General features: G+C 42.9%; 1 protein-coding gene across 4 annotated transcripts in view; it reads right to left on the bottom strand.

Moving 5' to 3' along the window:
- Positions 1-9,353: 9,353 nt before the first annotated feature.
- GOLGA4 (golgin A4) overlaps positions 9,354-25,962 on the bottom strand; it is a 90,129-nt gene continuing 73,520 nt past the window's right edge. For 2 of the 4 annotated variants that reach the window (XM_024565859.3, XM_024565857.3), the window contains 4 exons: positions 24,038-24,141; positions 19,159-19,245; positions 12,762-12,824; positions 9,354-10,038 (listed from right to left, as the gene is read on the bottom strand). In XM_024565859.3, the coding sequence (XP_024421627.2) occupies positions 12,795-12,824; positions 19,159-19,245; positions 24,038-24,141 (221 nt within the window). In that variant the 3' untranslated portion in view covers positions 9,354-10,038; positions 12,762-12,794. The remainder of the gene's footprint in view (positions 10,039-12,761; positions 12,825-19,158; positions 19,246-24,037; positions 24,142-25,962) is intronic. The other 2 variants (XM_045199989.3, XM_024565858.3) reach the window with 1 other exon arrangement.

The raw sequence follows: 25,962 nt of genomic DNA, 5'->3' as shown, positions 1-25,962 counted from the left end.
GGGCTCCAGGCCGCACCTAGCCTCCAGGCCCAGCCAGCCAGCAGCGCGCCCAGTGTCTGTGCAGGCACCAGGGACTCAGGCTCCCGGATCTCCGTGTCTTACTGCACCAGATTCCAGGGCAGCTGAGGGTCTGGGGACCTGACTGGGGGGATGGCCCAGGGCCTGAGGGTTTAGGGAACATCCAGAGTGAGAAGGAGATTAGGCAATGCCTGAGTGACTGCCAGCTCCTACCTGGAAAGTGTGAAGCACCTGGAGGCTAATAGTCAGCGACTGGAAAGCAAAGTCCTGGAACACCTGGAGAAGAAGGGACCAGAGGCTGGGGACATTACTTCAAGACCATCAAGGACCTGGGGGCTCAGATCTTTGCAAAGTTGTAGGCAATGCCCGTATCATTCTGCAAATTGAGAATGCCCTTGATTGCTTCTGATGACTTCAGAGTCAAATATGAGACAGAGCTGGCCATGTGCCAGTCTGTGGAGAGTGACATCAGTGGGTTCTGAAAGGTCCTTCATGACACCAATATCACATGGCTGCAGCTGGAGACAGAGATTGAGGCTCTCAGGTAGGAGCTCCTCTTCATAAATAAGAGCCACGAGGAGGAAGTAAATGGTCTACAAAACCAGACTGCCAGCTCTGGGTTGACCATGGAATTGGAGGCCTGCAAACCTCAGGAACTCAGCAAATTCATGGTGCACATCCGGGCCCAGTATGATGAGCTGGCTCCGAAGAACCGAGAGGAGCAGATCATTGTAGATGATGATCATGTCCTTCCGAACAATTCTTGGTCAAGTCTGAATATTGAATGAACCCCTGGGAGCCCTGGTTCCCCCACCTAAACTCAGCGGTGCCCGCTAAAGTGAAAGATCTCAGTGTCGGGTGGTCAGGATGCTGCAGGGGACTTAGAGGGCAGTGGCTTTTTCTCAACTTGAGTCCTGCTTCTCTGAGAGCCCCAGGGTGTTTGTTGGGCTCTATCTGACCCTCAAGCCCAGCCTCCACATCCAAATTAGGCACACCCCTGGGATGCTCTCTGGGGAAGACACCTGGATTCTCAGCCCCACAGATCTGGAGGGCCCTGGCCCCTCTGCGTCTCTGCTGAGGACCTGCCCTCTCTCCAGGCTGGGTCCCCAGACTGGCCAGGGGAGCTGCCAATGCCTTCACTGGCCCTGGGAGCAGCCCCCTCCTCATTGCCCATTTGGGCCTAGGAATAGTTGACTCTATTGTATGCAAGCACAGTCAGGGCCAGAGAAAACCTGTATTAGAATCAGAGGGCAAGTCCAGAATAGAGAAAGAGAACAGAAATAAAGCCATTGGGGACAGCCCAGTAGTTCAGACTGGAACAGAAGCTCTGTGATTGAAGCCCTGAACTCAGTATTTCGAAATCTCCTTGAGCTATTCTAGTTTTAAGTTATTAAACTGTAGCCTGAATTTGGAACCAAGCTCCCTGGCAACCAAAGTGAAAAGGGAAACATATTATATATTACTTAAATAGTTCTCCAAGAGAAAAATATACTACAATTTTCCTCAGCACTTGGCTGTAAAATAATTTTTTTACATAGCGGTAGCACTCATAAAACAGGTATACATGACATATAATCACTCAATTCCTTGAATTCTTTCTTATAGCAGGCTTTGAGGAAAAATCTAAGATACAGCCTGTTACACAGCTGAGCAAGAGCCCTTCTGCAGAGACCAAGGAAACCTGGGCTAAGCATGCCTCTGCCTGTTGGTCTGCCCACATCCAAGGACGGGAAGCTTCCTAAAGCTTTTTGATGGCAGGATCTTTTCTCAAACAAAATCTTATGCAGACCTTCAATATACAAAACAAAGTGGAACAGCTCTGCGTGGGGAGGAGGGCTCAGAGTCCTTCCTTTTCATCCGCCTCCAGCCCTGCAGCGTTCCCTGGAGCGCCCCCTTGGAGCCAAAGAGTGCTACAAAGCCTAGTTTGAAGACAGCATAGTTATAGGTGCGATGGCAAACAGGTTTGGTGTCAGGTGTGAATGCAACTGTGGAGCGCTGAGTTGGGGAGTGTTTTGGTAAATTGTTTGCATGAAGGACCCCAAGTCTTCACTGCCTCAGTCAATTTACACCCATCTAGTGTGACTTACTGAATTCTCCTCTCAAGAGATAGTGTGAATTTCCCAACCCTGAGCTCTGAGTCTGGCCTGGGTCCTGACATGAGCAGAATGCTTGCAGGTTGCTGTTTCTGCTCTGGCACCTGTACCTGCACTGTGAGAGCATAACTGGCCGGCCTGCTGGAAGGATGACTGAGGCCCGGGCAGCAGAGCCAAGTTTCCCCAGCCGAGCCCCAAGCTGACAGCCCACCAACCCCCAGGCCATGTGAAGGAGCCTCGCCAAGACCAGAATGGTCCAGCCTGAATCACTGACTCTCAGATGCTCTTGAGCTAAAGAGATGCTTGTCTGAAGCTACTGAGTTCTCAGCGGCTGGTTATGCAGCATGATTGTGGCAACAGATAACAGAGACAAGTGATGACAGTGATGTCTGCCATGGGTGCAGAAAGCGAACAGCGCATCCCTTCCATCATTCTAGGAGCATCTATGGGCCGCGTGGACTTCCAACCCTTCTCCACATCCCGCTGTCCTGGTCTTCCCACACAGTAGCCCCATTTCGGAGATTCACCGCAGATCAGCTTCCCAGGGGCAGAGTCTGAGGGTGAGTCCACCGAAGGGCCCCCTGTGAGATGCTGGGGAAGACAGGGGGTGAAGGCGAGGCGGGGCGTGACACCTGCCTCTCAGCCATCATTCCACAATCCAAAATGGGAAAGGGAAGAGTCTATATGCTCTTGAAAGGCACAGACAGTACCCCCCCTCCCTACGGATCACTGCCATCATCAGCTGGCTGGGTTCCAGGCATTCACACCTTCAGCCGGACTTGGAACAGACCTCCCATCTCAACAGTGGGACCCACAAACAGATCCTAGTAGTGCGGCTGGCCGAGGAGTCTGGGATCTGGTCTATATCCTTGCCTTTGAAGCTGTTTAGACTATGGGCCTTGGTGACGAAGGCCAGTTGGCTGTAACCTCATTCTCCTGGGCCCAGTGAGCAAGCAATGGGGTGCATGTAGCTAGCTCCAAAAAACAAACTTGACTTCAGACGCCTTCCCCCGCGAGAGGCCCAGATGACTCTGTGCATTGCATTCGGCTTGAGCAATGCAACACCCCACGTGTGTTTCATTTTTCAGAGTCCACCCTGGCAAAAGCTGCTGCTGCAAGATTCCTGGCAGCAAAAGTGGCCCTGGACTTTCAAGGAAGGAGATAAATGGCTCTGAGCTGAAAACACCCAAGACTATCTTGAACTTCTCTCGTTACTGCTTAGGGGTGAAGTCTAAGAAATCGGCAAGGAATACGTGGCCTTGATCGCCTGGCCCCATTTGCCTCTAGCCTCATCTCCCACACCTGCCTCACACCTTCTAGGCCAGCACCTCCCACTTGCTGCGGTTTCACAAGCATTCCCTGGGGTTCCTCACCTCCCCGGACTCCAGGGGCTCCCTCCTGCTCTCCTCAGGACTCAGGCCAGGTGTCAGCCTTGCAAGGCCCAGGGACGTAACCCTGCACCTTGTTCCCAGGACACCTGTGCCTCCTCTGAGTAGCTTCATTAAGGTCTCTTCCGGGCTATTCCCCCATCTGGCTCTGAGGACGCAGTTCTACATGTGTGTTTTCTGCTGCACTATCAGGGATTTGCTTCCTCTCGGGATCCTTCCCCTAGCTCTTGGTTGGGGTGATTCCTTGTGAGAGCCCCAGCAGGTACCTCTACTGGGCAGCTTCTCGGTTTCTAATTCTGGGGTGCAGTGGGCTCCAGAGCGGGGCTGCAGTTCCTTTCCCTGCTTGGGGTTTCTGTGTTGCTTGCTCATGAGCTCCTCTTCTATCTGCTCTCCTTGGCAAGTCCAGCTTCTGCTTTCCCAGGCCAGAGAGCCGAGTGTGTCTACTTACGGTTTAACGGGTGGACAGGCTTCATTGGCTCCTGGGTTTACACGGGATGTGCGGGTCTAAGGTCTCACCTCATGGGGGCTGAAACCTTGTAGCAGACCCTTCTGGTGACCACTCATATCCCCTGGCCTCCACTGTGACTGAGGTGGGCAGTTCTGTGTGGACTTAGGTTCGTTTTACACCTAGCACACAGGCCAAGCCCCCAAGCCAGTTCGGTCCCTCTGCAGGAGCTTCGCAGCCCGTGATGGGGCAGGATCCAGAGGCCAGGTCCGGACCACGCAGGATAACCCCCTGGGACAGCTGGAATCAGGCCCTAGAGGTGGCGGTCGATGCCTGTCAAGGAGCCCAGGGGGTCCAGAATCAGGGTTACCCCTGAGAGATGTAATCAAGAGTCAGGGCAGAAGGGCGAGTGTGAGACCGAGCAGAGCCCAGGGAAAGGGAAGGGGCCAGGAAGGGGATACCTGATGGTGAGGTCTGTAAATCTGATTCAGGGCCACACGGGCAGGACCAAGGTGTGTGCGGGTGTCCCTCCTCACTGAACACTGGCAGTAGGAGTCCTGGGCAGCTGGCCACCTTGAAGGCCTAAGGCAGAGCCGCATGGGCCCTGATTGTCTCTGGGTAACGCATGAAGGCGGGCACTTCCACCACAAAAGAACACCCGACAGCAACACTGGTTATCCGGCCCAGGAAAGCCCGTCTTCTCCCGCGGACACGGAGCCAACGTTGAAGGCCGGACTCCCTCCTGAACTCCCCTCCAGGCCCGCACCCGGAGAAGTGTTAGCTCTGGCCTGCAGACACCGGAGCTCAGCCTGCCCAGATCCTCCAGGAAGCCTGCCGGGCCCCACCCACCCAGGGCCAGAGAGGGACAGGGAACCCTGCTCTGCTCTGGACACCAGGCAGCCTGAGGGGAGGAGGGCAGTGACCACTGAGGCCACCCACTGGTGAAGCCCCTCCTCACTGACTCTGCCTGTCTGTCCTGGGAGGCGACCTCTTTGCCTACTTCCGGCAGCATCTGTTTGGGCTTAGGCCGTTCTCTGAGAGTCTCGTGCACTCACTGCATCCGGCATCATGGCCAGGATCTCGGGGTCCGCACCAGGTCTTGAGTCAATGTCTTCTTTTGGAGACCTACAAATTAAGAAGACAAATGACCTGTCCTGCCCACTCCCGACACAGAGTAGTGAAAGAGAACGCGGAATGCACGGGGAAACCCTGCACACTCCCCCCACACTCCCCACTTAAAAGGGGAGGGCAGCCTAATAGCGTGTGGGGCAACCCAGGGGGAGTCTTCCTGCCGCAGGGCAGTGAGCTATTGGATAAGCGATGCGCCCACAGCTGCGAATTAGGCTGACTGAGAAAAAATCTTGAGAGTCAATTTTTGAGTGGCTGCTTTATTTACTGTCATTGAGATGAGGTTCACACATGTGTGGTGTTTGAACACTTCTAAAGAATACAAGAACATCAACAAACTCAAGAGGACCCCAGATGAAGGCAGGAGGAAATTGTGATTACAAGAGAGGGTGGACGGAATGCGGCTGCTGCCTCGCCCGCACCCAGGCCCCCATGGGAACTATGCTTTAGACATGGCTGTTTCAATTCGTCTTTGACCGTTCCAATTGGGAGGATATATATTAAAAAAATAATCCTCCAGAATTTCCCACCAAGAAGTTACCAGGGTTACAGAATTATACACCTGAAATTATACACATTTCAAAACTGGGGAAGCCCGTGCTCTGGGAGCACACTGACGCAGAATGTTCACCCAGGCGTCATCACATCTTCGGAAAGTGAGGGAGCTGGCGCCAGGCCAACCTGGGGCGCAGCAATCTGAAGTGTGTCCGCTTGTTTGGCCCCAAAGGCGGGGGAGAGAAGGACAGGTTGGTCCTGGGCTGTTTTTGCAAGAGTGCCGAGAGCATGGACAGTGACATCATCGTGGGGTACTGAATAGAAGGGACTGGTTGCTCACGACCTGAATGTTCAACAGGAAAGACGGGGCTTAAATGATTCCATGTCCATAGGATAAAATAGTACGCAGCAATGTCAAAGTTTCAAGGAAATTTTGGTGGCCCACACTATAGAAACATTAAATGTAGGCATATACATATGTACACGCACACTTCTTTCATCTATCCATTCGCATGTTAGAAAAATATTCTGTGATTACTCCTACCCTTCCCAACAGCATGGATGGAACTGGAGAGCATTATGTTAAGTGAAATAAGCCAGGCGGTGAAAGACAAATACCATATGATCTCACCTATAGGTGGAACCTAATCAACAAAACAAACAAGCAAGCAAAATAGAGCCAGAGACATGGAAAAAAAGAACAAACTGACAGTAATCAGAGGAGAGAGGGGAAGGGGGAGGGGAATAATAGGGGAAGACAAGGGAAGAGTCAAGTCAAGGAGCATGTATAAAGGATCCATGGACAAAGACACGGGGGTGGCGGGGAGGACTGATAGTGGCAGATGGGGGTGGGTAGGGCAGGGGAGAGTAATGGGGGAAAATGGGGACATCTGTAATTGAACAATAAAAAAAGAAAGAAAAATATTCCATGATTAAATGCACCAAAGTTACAGTAGTAACTTATTTTTTTACCCTTTAAAAAAATTGTATTGAATTTATTGGGCTGACACTAGTTAATAAAATTATGTAAGTTTCAAGTGTATAACTCTCCATACAACACAGTGGTGATTTCTTGGTGGGAAATTCTGGAGGGTTATTTTTTTTAATATATATTCTCCAAATTATTCACAATGAGCCCAAATTTCTTTCAGAATCATAAAGAAAACAAAGGTCTTTTCTGCTTGTTTGCTTTTTTAGAGGTGAAGAAAAAGCTTCAGTCTGAACACAGCAGGTTAGCGTACAGCCTTCTGGCTCCTGTTCGCTGGGGAGGGTGAAGAAGCCACAGCTAAGCCGCCCACACCTTCTGGGCACAAGTGCCTGCTCCACCGGCAAGAGTTTTTATCGCCAGTGAATTTTGCAAGAAAAGTGAGCACTTACACATCAAAAAATCCTAAGCGAGGTTCTAGTCTGTTAATTCAGGAATGCCTAACCCAACAATTTCCAAATTGCTATGGACTGAATGTTCACATCCCTCCAAAAATTCATGTTAAAACCTATCCCCCAAGGGGACAGTATTAGGAGGTGGGGCCTTTGGGGGAGCAATTAGGTCACAAGGGTGGAGTCCTCATGAGTGGGATTAATGTCCTTATACACAAGGCCCAAGAAAGCTCCTTCGCCCCTTCCGCCCCGTGAGGTACCTTTGAAATGAGACCTCTCTTCGAACCAGGAAGCAGGTTCCCACCAGATACCGAACCTGCTGGCACCGGGATCTTGGACTTCTCGGCCCCCACAACTGTGAGGAGTAAATGTTTGTTGTTGATAAGCCACCCAGTGGATGGTGGTTTTGTTAGAAGCCCAAATGAACTAAGACAAATTCAACCTCTTTGTGAGCTTCGGCCATGAGGTCTTGGGGAGAGCCTTGGTCCAGACAGCCAGGGTCTGCATCTAAGCACTGGGGGGCTCTTCGTGGCCTTGGGCCAGCCCTCAGCCACCACACACCTGTTCCTTTGTCTGTAAGGCACCGTCAGAGAGCGGAAGGCAGAGTGCCCAGCAGACTAGTCTCCAATGCAAGTGTGTCCTGTAAGTATTGCTGGAAAAACCCTGTCATTTCCCAGGCATCAACGAGGGACAGTTACAGGGGATCATCAAGAAAAGTCCCAGACGTGCCCGAGACCCCAACCCTGACCACAATGTAAGGCTTTGATCTTTTTGCTGGAAAAAGTAATAATGAGAGAATGTCACCACTATTTTATTTTAAAATCTCACCCAAGGACATGGTTTTAAACAGAGGGAGAGGAAAGGAGACAGAGAAACATCTATGTGAGAAACATCGACTGGTCGCCTCTCACATGCACCCTGATCAGGGATCAAACCCACAACCTGGGCATGTGCCCTGATCAGGAATCCAACCCATGACCTTTTGGCTTACAGACGACGCTACAATCGACTGAGCCACACCAGCCAAGGCATTACTACTGTTCTTAATCATGCCCGCACTGAGGAAAAATAAGCAACTCCTATTCATTCCTCCCCTAACTCCATGTTTACAATCCAGCCTGTGTGCTTTCTCAGGGATCGGTAAACCACAGCCTGCAAGCCAAGTCCAGACTGCCACCTGCTTTTATAAATAGTTTATTGGCCCTGGCTGGTGTGGCTCAGTGGATTGAGCACCAGCCTGCTAACCAAAGGGTTGCAGGTTTCATTCCCAGTCAGGGCACATGCCTGGGTTGCAGGCCAGGTCCCCAGTGGGGGGTGCGCGAAAGGCAACCACACATTGATGTTTCTCTCCCTCTCTTTCTTCTCTCTTTAAAAAAATAAAATCTTTAAAAAAATACTTTTACTGGAACACAGCGCTGCTCATTCATGTATGTATTATCTGTGACTGCTTTTGTACTACAGTGACAGAGGCGGGAGGCTGTGACAAACTGCATGGCCTATAAAGCTGGGAATGTTTACTATGTGGCCCTTTATAAAAAAGTTTGCTCACCCCTGCACTCTTTGATATGCTTGTCTCAAGAAACGGGCTAGGGAGAAATTGTTAGAAGCTGTGTATGGAGTTCGCTAAGGTTCGATAATCTACCTTAGGAAAAGGTATAAAAAGGTTAGGGAGTCACGTCTGTTGTCAATTTCTTCAGTGGGACAAAATTTTGCTATTTAAAATGACCTTGATTTAATAAGAAAGGAAGGAAGGATGGAAAGAAGGGGCGAGGGAAGGAAGAAAGGAAGGAGAGAGGGGAGGTAGGAAGGAAAGAAGGGAGGGAGGGACAGAGGGAGGAAGGAAGGAAGGAAGGAAGGAAGGAAGGAAGGAAGGAAGGAAGGAAGACACTCCTCCCTTGCTGGAACAGTAGCCCTCGAAGGAGCCAGCAGTGGGCTACAGGAAGACCCCGTGGTCATCCACCAACTCCCAGCTTCCAGAGCTGCCCACTCTTTATCACTAGACGCTACACCAGCAGCGCTAGGCCGCAGACTGTCTGGAAACTGAGGTTCCCCCTTGAGACAGAGGTTAGATAACACTTAGGTACTGCACTTGCTAGATGTTAACGGTGTGTGAAAGGCTCGGAACAGTTCCCATCTCTTGCGTCCAGAAATTTCTCTCTAAGTTTAAAAAGAACCAAAGTACGGTCTATTGCAGCAAGGGCAGGTGTCTCCAAGCTGGCAGAACCCAGAGCACACCATGAGGTGTGTCGTTTCCATACTCCTTCTAACTTGGTCATGCTAATTTTGAACAAAAAGAACTCTTTCCAAACACTCATCTTCACAAATAGTTCATTGTATTCACCCAGATAGAACACAAATTCTTAATGACTTTGAAATAGATTTCTAAACAGAAAAAGCACAATCAGCAAATTGTATATAGTAAATAAACTTTATTTATCTGTTCTTCCAAGATGACATTGCCAACAGTCACAGGTTTGCATACAACAGTTATATATTGACTATTTACAATTTACAGTAGTATTTTTTCCTCTGAAAAATATAAGTACAAAAGCTAAGTAAACAATGAGGTACTGCCGTTTGGATTTATCGTATGTCATAACTTAAAGGGCTAGTTCTTAGTAAATATTCAACAAATCAATCTGGATAAAACAGTCCATTAAATGCTCTAATTTATCAGAAAAAATCCACTATGTTTCACCTCAAAATGTATTGCACAAGTCTTTTAAAAAATCACTCTAAAAATAAATAGAAAAGGCAAGCAGTTCTTTTAAAAGAGGGACAAAAAGGATGGAAGAAAGGAACAGTAAGTGAGCCCATAAATCAGATTAAGTCATTTAAAAATTTTAAACAACAAACTCTTCCCAACCAAAAAAAAGGAAAAAAAGAAAAAACCTATCACCGTTTCTGCACTGAGACAACCCACTGTGAAGGCTGTCTGCCCTGTGTCTGCGGCCAATGTCAGGTCTGTCCTGGTCTTTCAGCGGCACGAGGAGCCCTGAATGACAGCTTCTTCCTCAAGAGCAGCAGCGCGCGGCTTTCCATCCGTTCAGGCACCGCTCCCCTCACTTCTTCAGGATGCAGATCGAAGCCATGACTGGAACAGGAGAAGGCAAAGACGATAAGGGGCGGGGAGGGGGAGGGAGATCGGTTGTTTCAAGTTAAATTATATTCTATGGTCTGGGGATTGAAGTAGAAATAGTCTAAGTATTAAATCCTACAGAAATCTAAAAATCAATGTTCTTGGAATGATCTGACCCAGAATCAGCAATCCTGAGGAACAGCATTTCCAAGTGACACTGAAACTGGAGCCCTTCACCATGTACTGAATGCTACCAGGTCATAATTAGAGAAAGCCAGGGGTAAACATGCTGACTTGGCCGAATGTCGCTAGGATGCAGCGATTCAGACTGGACTGGAAGAGCAGAAAGAGTTCTTCCCTTGCCCAGTGTGTCGGTTCTCCTACAGACTGCAGTTCTCCAGGATGACAAGCTGGTAGCAGGGGACAAACAACATTTTGGTGTCAAAAGCTATCCCTCATCTGAATTTAACAAACTTAATTTTAAAAACTTAAAATGGTCCTGGTTGGTGTGGTTCAGTGGATGGAGTGCCAGCCTGCAAACCAAAGGGTCACTGGTTCAATTCCCAGTCATGGCACATGCCTGGGTTGTGGACCAGTTCCCCAGTAGGGGGCGTAGGAGAGGCAATCACACATTGATGTTTCTCTCCCTCTCTTTCTCCATCCCTTCCCCCTCTCTATAAACAAACAAACAAACAAACCCTTTTAAAAAACCTTAAAATATTATGAGAAATGGTGCTAAACCTTCCTAATAAGGTTTTTCTGCTTAAAATGCTAAAAGCTCATAGTCAGATCAAATATGAAGTTAAAAAAAATGCCATAAAATAAATTACTGAACAAAATTAAGTAATACAGACAAACTTTCATATATGTAGTGGAAAGAGAAAGTTTTAAAATCTTCTCAATTTGTAAGTGAACAATATAACCCACTACTTACGATATACTTCCAACAGTATATTATTTATAAAACTAGTTCAACAATCAAGTTGGCCCTAGAAATCTAGACAAGATAAGAAAAAACGCCTGTTATATCTGATGCCCCTTGTCAGTCATCACCTTCAAGCCTCAGCCTGGGCCACAGTGGGCAGCACGCCGCGTGCGACCGCACAGTGCTGTGCAGTGTCCGTGCCAAGGGACAGAAAAGCTGGAAGGGTTCTAGTTCAAAGGGCAGGCTTGGAAAACATGACTAGAAATTGCAATGCGCAATCATTAAATAGATCTTGGAATTTAAAAAATTATGAAAGACATTATTTGGAAAACAGGAAAAATATAAATCTTTACAATATACTAAATAACCGTATTATGTACATATTAAGTTTCCTGTGAATGATCATTTTGAGTATGTAGAAAAAGCCCTTGTTCTTAAAGCTATTTGCTAAAATACCGAGTTAATGTTTGCAAATTAACTGTCAAAAGTTACAGAGGGAAATACACAGAGAGAAAGAGTGAGAGTGAGAGTAAGTGGGAAAATTTGGCAAAATGTTAATAATTGGTAAATACAGGAGGGTACATACGTATTTATTGCACCATTTTTGCAAATCTTATGTTTATAATTTTTTAAACTAAAAATTGAGGAGACAACCAATTAATCAGTCCACAGAAATGCTACACAGAAGTCATTTCCAGTGATTAATGACAATATTTAAATGCAATAACAAGAATGATGCCATATTTATATTATTATTGTTAAAAAAGGAAAATGTAAGACTGCTGAGTTTGATATGGGATCACATGGCTAAAGATAATTCCACGTCATCACTAAGGCAGGTTAACTGATATGTATTAAATTGAAAATGACACTGAAAAGTAGGAATGAAGGATTTTTAAAGCTAAAAGGTTTTTTAAAATGCTGTATATTGTCATTTTAAACCTTGATACTGTTAGCTGAATAATAGCTGAATTAACAATCACAGAGAATCTTTAATTATAAATAAGCTCTATTAATTGTAATCCAGGTCATTTGTGATTTGTAAAAATTCTAGCAAAATTTGAGGTTAAAATGTAGCCTAAATATTTAGGGGTATGAAATCAAGCTAGTAACATGAACCATATGTGATTTGGAGAGGTATTTAAATAGTGAAGACAGTCAACTGCTCTGAAATATTTTAGATGCCTCCACTTTGTTGTAATAATGTGTTAATAGAAACAGCCACCTTCAATTAAAGCAGACTGCTTAAGGGTCTCCTCAGGACAAATGTGTTATTTTGTTAAATTGTATGACCCCAGGAAGTAAAAATAAAAACTGTATTTATTTTGAAATCAACTTCACTAGTTTTCATTATTTCAGATTAGCCTTGACTCTAAGGAGGCTTTACAATATTTTAAATTCTGGATTTGTGAAATGTCACTTTACTTTTACCTAAAAAATGATTTTTCATTTCTCACAATCTTTATTGACTTCAAAGAACATTCTTGGGAAATAAAAAACTAAAAAGAATGCAAAATACATAAATAGTTTTTTGGATTCTCTAACAAAATTTCAAACAGCAATTTTGAAATTTTCAAGTACTATTTAAAGAAATAAAATTTCCAAAAATTATGTAATCACACTGGTAGCAGTGATTATTAATCTATAGATTACAAATCTATAAAACAGAATTAATGGAAAATACCTTTATTAACCCATAGCAAAATCATATATTCATTAAACAAAAAAAGCAAAAGAATTCCAACGAAATGGTTAGTATCATGCAATACATTTGATTTTTGCACAGAAGACACACGACATATTCTTCACTCACCACATGCTAACTAAGCACAGACTGATGGTTTACTCAGAAGATACCACTGCGAGGTGAAGCATACTACAAAGCCAGGAAGAAAAAAAGCTTATTGGGTTAGTTTAAGACTTAATATAACACACAGAATATATGTGTATATGAACTTCAAAGGATTAAACAGATTGTACTTAAATTTTTCTCAAATCTCCCCAAATCAAGGAAGTATAGGCAAAGTATAAGGCATCTGGAATACCTCCCTCCTATCCTAAGTAAATGTAACACTATGTAGCTGAGATTTTACTTGTAACTTTAATTGAAACATTTAAACAACATGATTAAAGATGTACCTCACACTTTTAGTACACATTTATGTGCTGGATTAATTAGATTGTAATTATTTGCTCTATGAAAGATTTCTTTCACAGTTCCATTACAGTGCACATTCAGGTTTTATTTACATAATCTCAGCTGACCACAACAGGTTGTGAGGAATGTCGATGACTATGGCTACAGTGTATCCAATGTGCCAGTGTCATTCCTGAAATACGTCGAATTTCTTACCAAATAGCTCCCTTGACTTCAACAGTACATCGGACGTGGTTTCAGAAATGACGACCCACCCAAAATTTCCATTCAACAGGACCCAATTTCAAACACAGTTTTTAAGGCAGCAACCTTCGCAAATGAATTCTATGTCCCATCTTAAGATGGTCATAATCCAAGATTTATTAACTAGCTTCCTGGTTTGCTTTAAAACAGCATCAGCAAAAACAGGTGTTATTTATAAAATCTGAGTCTATTCTTGGATAATTTGACCAACCTCAGAAGTATCATTTGATTTATTTTTTGTATTTCATGTGGGGTTAGTAAAAAGCAGCAAAATCAAAAGGCAAACTAAAAAATAATATTTGCAACACACACAACCCGGCAAGGTTATTATCCTGTTGGAAAACTTAAAAATATACATGTATGCGTGCTCGCCGGTCTAAGCTGGTAAGTACCGAAAAGCGGGACACCACTTAAGTGTCCAAGAACAGGAAACTGGTGAACGAGACTGTAGGACATCTGCATAATCACACCATCGGCCATTAAAAAGAATGAGGTCGGTCTATTTGTAATGAGGGGGCATACTGTAAAAATACGGTAAGTGGAAAAAGCAGACTGCTACACACTCTCATTTTTATAAAATAAATGATAAAGGAATAATTATTAATATATTATTAAAGTTTAGCAGAGTTTAGGAAACCTGGGGGTGCTCAGCACACTGTTAACAAAGGGGGCTCTGGCACAGTGGAACAGTCGGGGGGCGGCAGACCATGAAGACCTCGCTTTCTGCGCAACGTTTCTGAATTGCGTGCAATGTGTTCTGACAACGACCACTTATCACATAATTCTAAAAAAAAAGCGTCAACACTACTTCTGAGATAACAAGTCCATACTTTACACCTACAGCATCTTTCACTATGCATCAATTTCGTTTACGTTTGCTTCCTGAGTCCACCTTGCATCCATCTACTGAGACCATACAAGGGTAAGCTAAGCCTCTGCCGGAACAGAAACCATTTGTACCTAACAATGCTGAGAAGTTCTGAGGATTTTATTAATTCGGACGAGATATTTAAAATTCCGACCAAACGGAGAGACGTGTGAAACACTAACTGAAGTACGAGACCAGTCTAAGGCAAAGACTAATCAAGAATTTGACAGACAGCAAAAGATCTGCATGAAAGCAAAGCCAAAACAAAGTCAACGGAAGATGATTTTTTTTTTAAAGGACTAGAGTGGATGGGGAAAGAAAATAAGCCGAACCTTTTTCATCAAGAAAAAAAATTCTTTTAAATGGAGTCATCAAGAAAACAGCCGTCTACATTAAACATGTCATTAAGTTTGCTAGCACTGTAAAGAGAAAAATGTATTTGTAAAAACACTTTTTAAGAGGTTTCTAAACAACAACAAAAAAACCTTTTCAATTCCAAGAGATGATTTAGCAGCTGCTTAAAATAAACTTTCTATAATACTGTATATGTCAACTATACTTTATTAATGAATAAACTTTCCTAATGAAATAATTCTGAGTAACAAGTAACATTCTCCTTTAAAAATGAACTCTAATGGTGTACTCCTAGGGCAGTTTTATTAAGCAAAAAAACAGTTAGACAAGCCAAAGATGTCTGTATTCACTCCAGCGTCCAGTCTACTCTGGCCATCTCACCTACCGAAACCATCACAAAATGAAATAAGGGCACAATGAGCTGAAAACTGGGAGGAACAAAGCGGCTGTTCTGGGGAAGCCAGAGGTATACACACATCTGATATGTGCATTTTCTTTTTAACTTCTGCCTGCCGTCTGTGATTGAAACCAATGTAAAACTTTAAAACTTACAAATAATGTACTGCTTCAGAGGGGGAAAAACCTCAGGGATAGACTAATCCAACCCACTTGTTTTACCCACGACGGCTGGAAATATAAAAGACGTTTGCTCTGAGTCAGGCCAGGGGCCAAGCTGTCCAGGGGTGGGCTCTGGCCACAGCAACGCTGCGTGTGGCTGACAGTCTAAGGTGGCGGAGGCGGAGGTGGGGACATTTTTTGAGCTCGTAACATTCCTCTAAAATGACTTTACTGTCTTGCTGTGGTCTTTAATGGTTTATCTTATATACCCTAATTATTAATTCACCTTCCCAAGTCTCACTTTCTAGGAAAGACGAGTTCTATGCCTTGCCACATGCTGGCTGAGCGATCACCATCCAGCCCTACCATGCCGCCAGAGCCCGCACAGGCTCTCTGCTCTGGTTGCCCAAAGCCCCCGACAAGATGGCGTTAGCTTTGTGCGGACACAGAGGCTCAGAGGCTTGCCCTAGTTCCCACACTACGTCAGTGAAGGACTCGATTCCTTCTCTGCACACCACGACCCTCAAACCAAACTGTAATTATGCTCTATAATTCACTCTTCCTTAACAGATGACTTCTCATGTATGAAATATATTCTTGAAATAAGCTTAAACTCTGAAACCACTTACCGAGTACTGACTGCTATTCTATAATGGGGTTTTTCAGAGTATAAAACCCACTGGGGGCAGAGAGATATGGTAAAGGAGGGGTATACCGAAAAACACCTTACTGGCAGTCACGGAGAGCTTTTGATGAAAGCCACAGAACAAATGTGTAATATCAGGACCACAGAGCAAAGTTTTCAGGGTGCATCCCTCCTGTAACGCCTGCTAAGAGCGCAAACATGGACGTGGCTGCTCCGTCAGCACAGAGCGTGATGCACGCTCTCTCTCAGGCATCCCAAATATGTGGGGACAGGGCAAGCTCCATATGTGTTTGGGGTTTGCTCTGGTTTATTGACACCAGCTTTTCACTCCCAAACTGAAAACAACAGTCAAGGTTGCTGATTTTAAAGAAGGGAAACGTGTAGCTCCACATTTAGAACAAATGGCAGAAGAGCCCCACTGGGAGCACACATTTAAAGCTAATGCGATTAAATAGCTTTTATTTGATTATTTAACAAATCTTAAAATGCTGTTTTCTGTATACTTATATATCCTTCTACTGGAAAGATATTTTGTAAACGGCACTGAAAAGATATGCATGTATCTCTCTGTTGGGTATCTTATCACTGGAAAAAAGAAGTCACTGCTCTCTGCAGAGCTGTGTTCCAATCAGCCAGCTTTCACTGACAAGGGTGTACAATTAGCTGAAATTTCTTCAAGAGACTGTTCAAAGACAGTAATTTTTACTGCTCATTTTATGAAAGACAGCAATCTTAATGCACATGTGGTTCTTGCTGTAACTTTCTCAATCACCAACGATTAACTTTTCCTCAAATACGGAACAATGAGTCACTCCATCCCGTACCAAGAATCTCCTTATATGGACAAAAGCTGACTCAAGTTGATTTATAAGTCCTCTTCATGTTCGTTGTGGATCATTTCACATTTCCTACACATTTGTTTTTATTATTTGAATTATATTATTTAGGTATTCTTTTATTCATGTATGAATGGATGAATAGTACCTCTTTCCCCTAAAGTTATCTTCCATGTCTTCAATTTTTCTATATTCTCCACAACGAGTAGAAGAATAGGTGATTATTGACTCCATTCATTGAGCAAAAATAGCAACTGAGTGCCCTGTCCCTCACAGGAGCACACCCACGCCTTTCTTCCCGCTCAGGTGGGCATCTTTACTTTTCTCTCCTACACTCTAAGGGTCCCCACAAGACCTGAAACCAGGGGAGCAATGGGCAGCGGCAGCTAGTCCCAGGCTAACCCCTGAACCTGTCCCCAAGGCCTCTTTCCTCCAATTTTCCAGGGAGCCAAAGCAGCCCCGCCTGAACTTTCTCCTGTTGCTTCTTCTACCCTAAGCCATTCCTTGTTTCACTGTCACCAGCTTTAATAAACATACTTTCAAAATTAAAAAAAAAAGACAATGGGTGAGACTGCTTTAAGTTGTAGAGGAAGGGGATTTTCTTTCTGATCAGGTTAGCCTCTGGGATAAGGGAGGATTATTTCAGGAAGGATCCACCACCCTTTCATCCCTATCTAAAATGAATTTTACTTGACTCAGAAATGAAAAGTGTAGTGTTTTTCAAAAATTTGCTTTTAGCTAAATATTAAAAACAACTTCTCCGTTTAAAAACGCCTTACATGGCTCACTGCCTACATGCATCAAGTCCCTCAGTCCCCTCGAAGCAGACCCGGCTGAGACCGCACGCGCACACGGTGAGGAGGAGCGTTGGCTGCCACACTCGCCTCGCAGCGACTCAGGAGGAACCTGCACTTCAGGGGAAGCCCCGGTAGCACGCAGCCCCGCAGCCAGGGGAGGGTTTGCCACGCTCAAATTAAGATGATAAAGAGGCCACGGGGGAATGAGCAAAGATAATAAGAGCTTTTTTATGTCATTTAAAAATATTTTCTTAAACTGACCATAATGACAGAATCGTGTCGACAGGCTCAAACAGCACTGGAGATTTTTGTTTTTTACAAAGATCACAGCTGTTCTACTCAGTGAAGAGAAACACTTCCACTGAGTGACTGCATGGCTACAGAATTAGACGTTCACTAAAATTTAAAATGACTCTCTGTTCACAAAGAACATACATTATAGTGATGTACTTCTTTATCAAAAGTATTTATAAGCAGAAATAACTACAGAGGAATAGCAATGTTTCTGAGGCCACCAGATATGGAGAAGGAATGTTTCACAAAAAACAAATGCTAAAGGAACTGCAGTTGTCCCAGAAAATATATAACAGTTATGTAGTGCAATACACAATGGAGGATTGGAACAAAGGTCAGGGATGCTGGGGGGGCCTCAGAGGAAGCCTGGAGGTCAGAATGCGCCTGGGATGCCTTCAGGACGGACCCTGTGCAACGGGTACAGGAAAGGAACTTCATAAAGGGCTGAGGCGAGCTGGGGGTACTTAGCCTGGAACGGAAAGGCCTTCCATCTAGAATACCTCCAGACCTCTGGTTCAATTCCACAGGTCAGAACAAACTGATGACCACTACAGAAGGGGAGATTTGGGCTCCAGATAAGCAAGAACTTCTCTAAGGCACACACACAGTCTGTCTAGATAATATGGGATGCTCACTGGCTCAGTCTTTCTTACTGGAGATACTTGAACACAGGCTACCCCGTCACTAAGGAGAAGATCTTTCCTTGCTCCAGTGAGGAGAGAAAAGCAGAGCAGTACTGAGACCATGACGTAAGTAAAGAAACTGCGGGGAGAATATGGAAAGTACTGCAGGCTAATGGCGAGGAAAGAAAAGGAAGCAGAAAGAGGAAGCCTGGGGCAAGACACAAAACTTTCCATGTTTCACTCTGCTTAGAATGGATCTTCTGAATTACTGGTTCAGGGCACAAAGAAGTTAGGCATAGAGAATTTTGCGTAATTTATGAAGTCACATGTTTGTTTATTTTAATCACAGCAGACTTCACACAAGGTTTCTAATAATTCAGTTATCTACATTTCCCTTGTAGGGTATGTCAAAAGCTCAAAAATGCATAAATTCTTTCACTCAGAATTACTGTATACTTGAAAACCAATGGAAGTTGAATAAAGAACTGCAATATGTAAAACATCACGCTATACTAACTGGATATACCTGGATAGAAAATGCCTTTTCTATCCTTTCCATGAATAGCCCCAATTCTGGAATCCCATAAGGCATCTATGGGCGTGACCCTCATAGACACTATTAAACAAGACTGTTCTTTCCTTGAGAGTGCCGGTTCATATCTGCCCTAAGTCAAACTTTCTTACTGTGGATCCACCCTCATTCTTCAAGCTATATTACAATAAAAATAAAAATTTTAACTTCTTTTACCAACTCAAAGTCCTTGTAAATGAGCCAGAATGTAAATGGATAAGATAAAGTCATCTTCTACCCATAACCCACTTTTAAAGCTTACCATGAGTCGAGCATCTTCTCTTTCCAAAATTTTCTGAGTCTGATCATCAGGGAACTTCAGCACGGTGGTTATGACTTTTGCCATGGTCTACAAGGAAAGTTAGGAGATGATCACCAACAGACATGAGAGCAGGGGCATCCACCCACCTGACATGTTCTGCTGGTGAGATTCTTTAGTGCTCTCAATGGAAGCCACAACCAAAGAAGTATGATGTGAAGGTATCAGTCAAGGAAAAAACAGCCAACACTAGCATTTCAATTTAAAAAGACTCCTCACAATGTCTGGCTGATGTTATTTTAAGATGCATTTACAATAGCATGAAGCTATATAAAGTTCTAATGCTCTGGGCCCTTTTTCTTATTAAGATGAAACTTTATGACTCATTTATTTTAGAAGACTTTTTATTTGTAGAAATCTATCTAGTAAGTGATGTGTTGCCAAAACATATGCTCTAAATAATCAGAATTGGGTACTCCCAAGCTCAGCTGTAACTAAATCACATCATATATCTCATAAACATGGGTTACTGCATGGACATGAACATGCTCAGTAGGTATCTACATGCAGCACACCAACCTAACAGAAATACAAATTACATTTCAAATAAACACGAGATGTTTCGTTTGGTAGAAAACATGATGAATCAAACATTACACATGGTGGCTTGCAAAACAAGGCCATAAATTGTGCAGATCTAAATAATATACCGTAAGTCAGACTGTCACCCATAAGCTCGTGGAAAATTCTCCTCAAAGGTTGAAATTGCCTATTTTATGTCAAGATGAGATGTTTTGAGGGAGACAGAGAGGAAAGAAGATACCACTTATGAAATAGGTAGGACAACGAGTTCAGAGCTTACATACAAATGCTGGTGCTAGTGCTGTCCTGGGGACCCCTCCAGAGAAGGGGAGCTCGCCCAGAGACCTGACTCTCACACTCTGTTCAGGCACACGGACTGTGTGGTGGTGGTGGTGGGAGGGGAGAGAGGGTGGAAGAGACAGCCCAGAGAAGGTCACTGAGGATAAGGGGACACAATAGAGTTAACCAAAAATTTTGGAAACTCACATCTTTAGGAAAAAAAGTATCATTATTTCCAGGAAGGAAAGAAATGAACATTTTTTTAAATCCCTAGCATGTTCTAAGCCTAGGCAAGGCACTTCACAGATTTCTAATACTGCTTTGAACTAAGAGATCAACTAATACCACAAACCCCAACACAGCCGCATGTTAGTTGCAGCCCCTATCTTTCTTTTTATTGTTTGTCTCTGCCTTTTGATGATTCAAAATAAAAAAAAATTAAAACTTAGTTCTTGGAGAATTGGAATTTCTTGGAAAATTCCAAAGACATTTTTACAAAAACACTCATCCTTTTCATTATATTGCTATATTAAAGTCTAGAAACAAAGCATAAATCAGCATGAAATGGCAAGAGAAATATGAAATAGTAACTATTTCAGCATTCTTTTCATTAACACTCTGAAGTAATTTTAAATGTTTTCTGGTATATTATCTATGAAGGCTGTTTTTAGGAAATAACAAAAATCCAAAATTCAGAAGTTTACAATTACAAGACTTTTTAAATTTGAATAGCTTATAAAGTTGAAAGTACCCCCAAATCCATTTATATTCACTATGAAACTACATGTACAAGGATACACAAGCTTGTCTGTCAAAAAACAAAATAACTGTGGCTAGGGTCTCTTCACATTTCTAGACAATGGTAATTGGGAAACCCACCTCTAAATTCATCAGCAATCTCACCAGAATTTGCAGCTGATTACCCAGTAAAGGCTTAAAGCCCTTCCCTGGCATGCCGAAACCACTTTCGTGGAGAAGCCCAGCTCTCTGCCATACCGTGGGAAAGAACTCAGACTACCTACTCCATACACAATGTCTTCAGGCCCTGGGAGTGGGCAAAGGTCAAATGAGCCACCTGGTTCAGAAGTGGCTCTGTTGCCAGGTGTTCTTTAGGCAGAGGTTTCAATAAAAGTAGGATGAGAAACAATTGCTATTGAAAAGGAGAACAGGCTGACTTTTAGTACTGAGAATAGCACAAAGGATCAAAACCCAAGAAAAAGAAAGTGCAAGAACAGAAGAAAGCGCGGGAGTTGTCTTATGTATGGCCTTAAAAAAATCATCTTCCTCATAAAACCGAAGACACTGTGTGCAAAGGCAGATGAAGGATCACAGGTGGGACGACATACGGATCCTGCCAGACAAGAAACTACTGCAGAGGAGGATCAGACTGCAGTGGCCACAACAGAACTCTGGCTCATTCGAAAGCCGTAATCTGGTCTCCATTTCAAATTCTTTATTAATATGTAAAAATTGGACAAATCAGCAAAACATGTACCTAAAACAGCTCTGACCTTGCCAACCCTACTCAAAAAGTTTCAGGGCTACCACCAACACCTCCGGTACAGCTGAAAGCAGGCCAGGCCCTCCGCACTGTGCAGTCCTAAGCAGTCACTTCCCCCGTACAGACCCAGCGTTTTAGTTGGACCAGACTACGTGTCTTCCAAAATCCATGCTCAATTTCCTGTCTTGGACCTCTGTCTAGGCTTCCCTCCTATCTAAGGTCATCTATCAAAATTTAAGCCACTCCCTCACCCCTTTAAGCCCAGTAGACACACCAACTTGTCCATGATGTCTTCCTTGACCTTCCCACGAGTAAACATGAAGACCCGGTGCCTCTCTTAGCATCACGTTATGCTTAACTGAGAACAGCTCCCCTTCCCTACTACAGACGGTCCGTGACTTACGGTGGTTCAACTTCAATGAGTTTTCAATTTTATGATGATGTGAAAGTAATACGCATGATAAATAACATGAAATATTCAACACTTTATTATAAAATAGGCTTTGTGTCAGACAACTTCGCCCAACTGTAGGTTAATGCAAATGCTCTCAGCACGTTAAGGTAAGACCAAGCTGAGATGTTCAGTATGTCAGATGTTTCAAGTGCATTTTTGACATATTTTCAACTTATAATGGGTTTATCAGGAAGTAACTCCCCCGAAGGTAAGTCAAGGAGCATCTGTATATGGTAAACTCCTTAAAGTCAGGGATAGCATCAAATTTCATCTCCCTATCCATCCTGGTGACAAATAAAGGGCCACAGGTAGTAAGTGTTCAATAAGTATGCAGTAAATTAAATGGAAAATCTAGTACCAATTTTCACTATTTACTTGTAAAATGTGAATGCAGAATGATAGCCTACTCATCATTTTTAGGAACTAGAAAAACACACTGCATGAAGAAGATGAAGACCAGAGAGAGGACTCGTTGCCTTGAGGACATCCCTTCCAGCTATCTCCCAAGTCACACCCTACAACTAACTGCAAAGCCCTGAAAACACCAGCCTAGCCCTGGCTGAGCAGGCAAAGCCCCAGACGACATCCCACGATGTGAGCTGCGTCTTTCCTCAGAAGGACTTACTCTCTGTAGAGATCTCATCCCACCTGCATTCGCAGCCTCCACAAGAAACACGTTGAGACAGTCTATTCATTTCACAGACCAAGAAAAGGTTAAATAATTTATTTAGCAAAACACTGGGATGATAGTTTTAAAGTCGCAAGTGAACCAAAGTAGCTAAAGTTCTAAGAGGCTATTTTTTTTTTTAAAGTATGCCTTTCCCCCTTCTGTGTAATAACTAGGTAGCATAAACTACCTCATCTCAAACACAGGCTGCTATCCAATAAGGACATAGTGAGAGAAAGTTACATTTCATTAGCTTTGTTTTAAAAAGACAGGAGAAAGTTAGTTTGAGCTATCCTTTGAATAAAAAAAAGTCCTTAGGAAACAAAGGCACTGAATCGCTGTGAATCCTCCAGTGATACACACTTGGGAACACACTTGTTATTACTTTAACTTGAAACTATTTGATACAATGAAATGAGATTCCTATAGATATCAAGGACTCAAATAACTCTAACCCTGTAACTCCTAGTGTTTAGCTGAGTCTATAATCCATAAATTCATAATAGTAAGAAATTTCTTATGACCTTACTTTTTATGTTTTAAATAGATTGCAAATCAATCCCTGAAATGGCTTAGCAACCTATGCCTCAGTAACCCCCAGAGACCCACAAATTAAAACACTGGCTGTTTCTAAGAACAGAAAACTCATTATCCCATGCTCAGTCACACAGACTTTGTAAAAGTTCATGTAGGTAAAAACTTGAAATAAAATGAGAAAAATAAACTGCTTTAAATGGAAAATTTCATTTGAGGAAAGAGTCATGGATTTCCCTAAATGAATTTAATTCCATTCAAGATATATTTACCAAAAGTCCAATAACACTGTAGGGGATATAAGTAAGACTCTGCACTCAAGGACCTTACAGGAAATTCAATCTCCTAAAAATAAATTAGCCAAGCATTTTTACTCTATGATGTGGTAATTTTTAAATGATCAATATTCCTTATGTGAAGGAATGATTTTCTTACAGTGACTAACGTAAAATATTTCTAAATACCCCTAAGTAGTCATTCTTAATTATGACCATTTCTAGTACTTTCACACTATTAGTCCTTAAGTCTGCATGAAAATAAAATCTATTATCTTAACTTTAAGATCTGCAAGTCAAAAATTAAATGGCCACATGCTTCACAAAGTATTAAAAGTTAATGAAATTTTAACTATTAGTATTTCACATTATCCAACAGTCTTTTTTAAATCAGTGTTTTATAAATGTAGACCTATAAGCAAAATCTGGCCATTAACTTCTGTAAACTCAGATCAATGACACAAGTACCTGTCAGCTACCATCAGCACGTACTGTCAACAGCAAACCTATGGAATCCATGTGTGTATTAAAAGTGGGACATACTTCCTTTTAAAGCAAGCCCCGTGCCAAAGCTCCATCACGATGTATACCTTAGTCTCATGACCCATCATATACTCAAAAAGCACTTTTCGCAAATACTCAAACTCCGTAGGTTCTCCGAAGAGCGAGACATTAGTATGGTACAAATTGCCACCTGTCAAATAAAAAACAGATCAAATTGTAAAGACAAACTAGATAAACTCATTAGTACTTAGAAAATAGACAAACCGAAAAATAACTGAACAAAGAGATGCATCATTCTTGTATTAATTATATTGTGCTGCATGCTATTGTACTGTACATACATAAAGCATTCCAAATGGTATTTTTCATTTGTAGAGAAAACAAGAATTATTATAGTAACCTATCTCTCACATTTTCCCCCTCTTCCTTCTTCTGGAATGACAATTTTAAAAGTCTATACTTAGGGAATACAAATATTCCTAAAAACTGGTTTCTTTCTTAAATATTATGTGTTGGCCTCTACAACGCTTAAAATTAATAATCCTTTTTACTTTATTAAGAATTAAGTATCTTAGAATAGTGTTCTAGTTTTTCTAGTATTCCAAGTCTAAAAACACTCTAAGTTTAAATTAAGTTTCCAAAACTGTTTCTGAAACACAGGATTAATAATAACTTGAAAATGAATGATTAATGTCATTATTATGGTTTTTAAATATTTTGATTCACATCTTTAAAAGCTGCCATAAAAAGTTATAGTGCATCTGTTAAGCTCCATTCAATCTAAAAGTAAAGAATAAATACAGTTCAGATATATGAAGTAACACTATGAAAACCTTTAATATGAATAAATTCGTAATTATGCATTATGTGAGGTCTATACTTGCATCACCCTCCAGGAATGTGGCCCACCAGGTAATCTGAAAAGCCCTCTGCTATCAAGAAACATCTAAACGCTGTGTGAAAATATTCTAGGATCACAGGGAATCCCTAAAGGGGTAAAGGAACACTGGGAAATAAAAGCACTGATTCAACAGGAAGGCAAATGGCAATGTGGGGATGCCTAGACAGCCAAACCCACAAGGAGAGCTTTTCTCAAGAAGCCAGAGACTGAGCTTGGGGGCCCCTACAAAGGGGAGCCGTACTTATGCTGTAACCTCAGAACGGCGAGACAGAAGATTAGGGAGCAGCGCCAGGAGCCTCAGAGGCACTGCAGTGCTCAGGGGATGGCGGCCTCCAAGGCGTGAACTAGCCTCCACACCCGACTTTACATCACATGTATGTGTGTGTTTGGACTACTTTATTTTTTACAAGTGTGTATTTTTAGAAGACCCAAGTCACTCAAACCACACTTTGCAAATACAAAGTACCAAGAACTAAATAATAATTTCCTCCTCAAAAAATACATGTTTCATCCCTCTAGATTTTCAACCTTTTTCATCTCATGGCACACAGAAACTGATTACTAAAATTCTGTGGGACAGCAAAAAATACATTTTGCTGACAAAAAAAGTAGGTATAATTCTGATTCACTCACACAGATGGCTACTGCTGTTTTGGCTGTTGTCATTTTTTATTTGACAACCTAAGGATAAAGAAGTCAGTGCCCCTGACTAACGAGTCAGCTCTGCATGTTAGGGCTGAACATCCTCGCGGCACACCAGCGTGCCAGCCGCGGCAAACAGCTTGAAAACGCGCTGCTCTAGATCACCACGAAATGCAAATGTCTGCAATGTGTTTCACTTTTCAGAAAATAATTGATTTTATTGTTTTACACATTGGATTACTTATTTGTCGCTATTTTCCTGGAGAAGAAATTAATACTTTGTCCTGCATGATGGGTGCTCATTTTACTCTTTAAAGAAGTGGCATGGTGAAGAGACTGATGTGCATTTCAGCCAGATGACTTGGCTTGTTGAGAGGGTTAAATAAGTTGATACGCAAAATGTATTTTATAGCAGTGAGTGGCACTTGATATTATGTATGTGTTATGAAATAAACGTCATATGATCAT

Source organism: Desmodus rotundus, chromosome 8, assembly GCF_022682495.2.
Source record: "Desmodus rotundus isolate HL8 chromosome 8, HLdesRot8A.1, whole genome shotgun sequence".
Lineage (NCBI taxonomy): Eukaryota > Metazoa > Chordata > Mammalia > Chiroptera > Phyllostomidae > Desmodus > Desmodus rotundus.
The sequence above is the reverse complement of the archived record's forward strand: the minus strand, read 5'-3'. Positions and strand labels throughout refer to the sequence as shown.